This window comes from Acanthisitta chloris, unplaced genomic scaffold (assembly GCF_000695815.1).
Source record: "Acanthisitta chloris isolate BGI_N310 unplaced genomic scaffold, ASM69581v1 scaffold1957, whole genome shotgun sequence".
NCBI classification, from domain to species: Eukaryota; Metazoa; Chordata; class Aves; order Passeriformes; family Acanthisittidae; genus Acanthisitta; species Acanthisitta chloris.
Window position 1 is genome coordinate 238 of NW_008682970.1, and position 2,758 is coordinate 2,995.

Sequence of the window (2,758 nt, forward strand, 5' to 3'; positions counted from 1 at the left end):
CTTGCTGTCCCTCCCAGTGCTCCCACCGCCGGTCCTTGCTCTCTCCTGGTCCCCATTCTCTTCCCCGTCGGTCCCTGCGCTCTCCTCTGCTCGGTTCGTGCTCTCTCCTGCCCGTCCTCGTTTCTCCCCCTCTCGGGTCGGTCCTCGTTTCTCCCCCCCCCGGATCGATCCTCGTTTCCCCCCCAGGTCGGTCCTCGCTCTCCCCCAGTGGGTCCCCATCACCCCCAGTCGATCCTTGTTCTCTTCCTGCCCTCCCTGTTCTCCCCCGGTCCCTGCTCTCCCCCAGGTCCCTCCCTGACCTCCTCCTCTCTCCCCCCAGTTTGTGGAAAGTGACGACGATGAGGAGCTGCTGTTTAACATCCCGTAAGTTCCATCCCTGAGCTGCTGCTGCTGCCAAGGGCTCGTTCCTCACCCCAGGAATGAAGCACAGCGAGTGCTCCTCACCCCGGGGCTGGTCTGGGGAGAGCAGAGCTGAAATCGCTGCTTCTGTGTGTCTGTGCAGGTTCACGGGGAGTGTGAAGCTAAAAGGAGTGATCGTGATGGGCGAGGATGATGGGACACACCCAGCAGAGATGAGGCTGTGAGTAAAACCAGGTCTCTCCATGCTGCAGCCTCAGCTGATCCTCCTCACCCTGCTGGGTGAGGGGTGTGTGTGTGAGAAGCGACACTGCACCTCGCTGTGGTCACTCCTGGGATCCAGCAGGGAACATTTAGCTCCTGTGGGATGAGTGTGGCCACTCACTCGTTGCCTTTTTTCTGGAGGAATGAGGTGCTGGTTTAATGAGAACATTTGTTGGAGGCACTGGTTGTGTGTGGTGAGGAAACCAACCTGCCACAGGCTCAGTGGGATGGATCAAAGGGCCCAGAGGGTTGTGCTTTGGAGGGGGAAGGGAGGACAGGAGTGACAGTGAAGTGACAGAGTGTCCCTTGGCCAGGTGAGGTTTGTAAGACTCTTGGCAGTGATCCTGCTGTGCTGAGCCACGTGGCCTCTTGTAGCTCCTGAAGGGAGAGAGATCCTTTACACTGCTGCTTTTGTATGTTCATGAAAGAGTATTGAGTACTCTGCAGTTGGGAGATAAAAAAAAATACACCTTTACCAAGCCAACACTGTGCTCTGTGTCCCACAGACACGATGTGAAGCACTGCCAGGGCTCACCTTGCCCTGCTTTGGCCTCCTGAGCACAAGTGCTGGTGCTGAATTTTACCTATCTGCTATTTTTTATCTGCTTTCTATCTATATATTATATATTTTCTGTCTGTAAATAGCTCTCTGCTCTTTATGTGGTACCCTGGTATCTCTGGTACTCACTTTTCCCTGTTTCCCCCAACATTTGGGCTTCCTCATGTACCCAGGAGATATTTGTATCCCCCCCCAGCTTTGTTCCTTGCTCTTCCTTGTAATTTCTTCAGGCTGTTGTGTTTTCTGGGATGTGTTGTTGCTTTGTGGTGTTTTCTCCCTCAGTCTCTTGTAGAGAAGGACCTGAGCAGTGCTGGTGGATGAGGAGGAAGCCAATTAACTGCCCTTTTGTTAATGACTTCCTGTGTCTTTCCTGTTTTCCCAGGTTCAGGAACATTCCTCACATGTCCTTTGATGACACAGCCAGGGAAGCAGAGCAGACCTTCAGCCTGAACCGGGATCCCTTGGGAGAGCTGGAGTATCCCACCAAGTAAGAGACATCCCTGGGGTGTGGGGCTGCTCCTCCCTGGCACAGCAGCTCTGGGAGCTGTCCAAGCTGCTCAGGTGCTGACAGAGCTAGGAGAGGGTCAGCACAGAGCAATTTCCCTCCCCAGATCCATGCTGCCCTTCTCAAGTGGGAGCTCTGGTGTAAAACCTTCTCCCAGGAGTCTTAGGGGAGTCTGTGCCTATGCCCCAGGACTTTTTGGGGTGCACAATCCTCCTGGTGCCCTGTGAGAGCTCAGTGCTGACCCACAGGTGTGAGGGAAGCTGCTCCTCAGCTCTTTGCTCCCAAGGGGATCAGATCAAGGTGATCCACCCACAGAGTGAGACCATGGGACTGTGTTGGGAGGAGGTGACAGTGCCGGGAAGTAACAGCTCTGATATCACTGTGTGTTTCCTTCCAGAATTTCCCGTTTCTCCAATGTTTCTCACCTCTCCATGCACTTCCCAAAGAACTTTGGAGCAGAGACCACCAAGATCTTTTACATAGGCCTGAAAGGAGAGTGGACAGAGGTGAGTGAGGGCAGAGAGAGCCCAAACTGTGCCAACAATGTGGAAAGGGCTTTAAATTGCTGATTAAGTCAAGTTGTGGCAGTGAGAGAGAAATGTGAGTGGTTGGGAGGTCTGTGATGGGACAGTCTGAACTGGCACAGCTCCTGCCAGTTCAGGAGGGACTGGAACTGAGTTCCCCTCTGGATTTAACAATCTCAATCCTCACTCAGGCTCATCGTCACGAGGTCACCATCTGCAACTACGAGGCCTCAGCAAACCCAGCAGACCACAAGGTGGAACAAATCACCCCCCAGACACACTTCATCTCCTAACAGAGCTCCCGGGACCCTCCCAGAGGCTGTGGCTGTGGATATGATGCACTGGCTGGGGCAGGAATGGCTTTCCCGAGGCTCTGGAGTGGCTCAGCTCCACGTTTTGCTGTGTGCTGGGACAGCGGAGCTCAGCAGAGCTGTGTGAGGCCGCGGGGCTGGGCAGGGGGTGGATCGCGGGAGGATCCGCCCGGCAGGGGGAGGCTCTGGCCGTGGGCAGCGCCGAGCCCGGGGCGGTACCGGCAGGACTGGCAATAAA

General features: G+C 55.2%; 1 protein-coding gene across 1 annotated transcript; it reads left to right on the top strand.

The window, feature by feature from the left end:
• Positions 1–319: 319 nt before the first annotated feature.
• PITHD1 (PITH (C-terminal proteasome-interacting domain of thioredoxin-like) domain containing 1) lies at positions 320–2,502 on the top strand (the record flags this gene model as incomplete). The annotated part of the gene is made up of 5 exons (XM_009078710.1): positions 320–363; positions 503–580; positions 1,563–1,667; positions 2,083–2,191; positions 2,401–2,502. Coding segments are annotated over 5 exons (438 nt in total), but the record flags the coding sequence as incomplete, so codon positions are not given.
• Between the last annotated feature and the right edge of the window lie 256 nt (positions 2,503–2,758).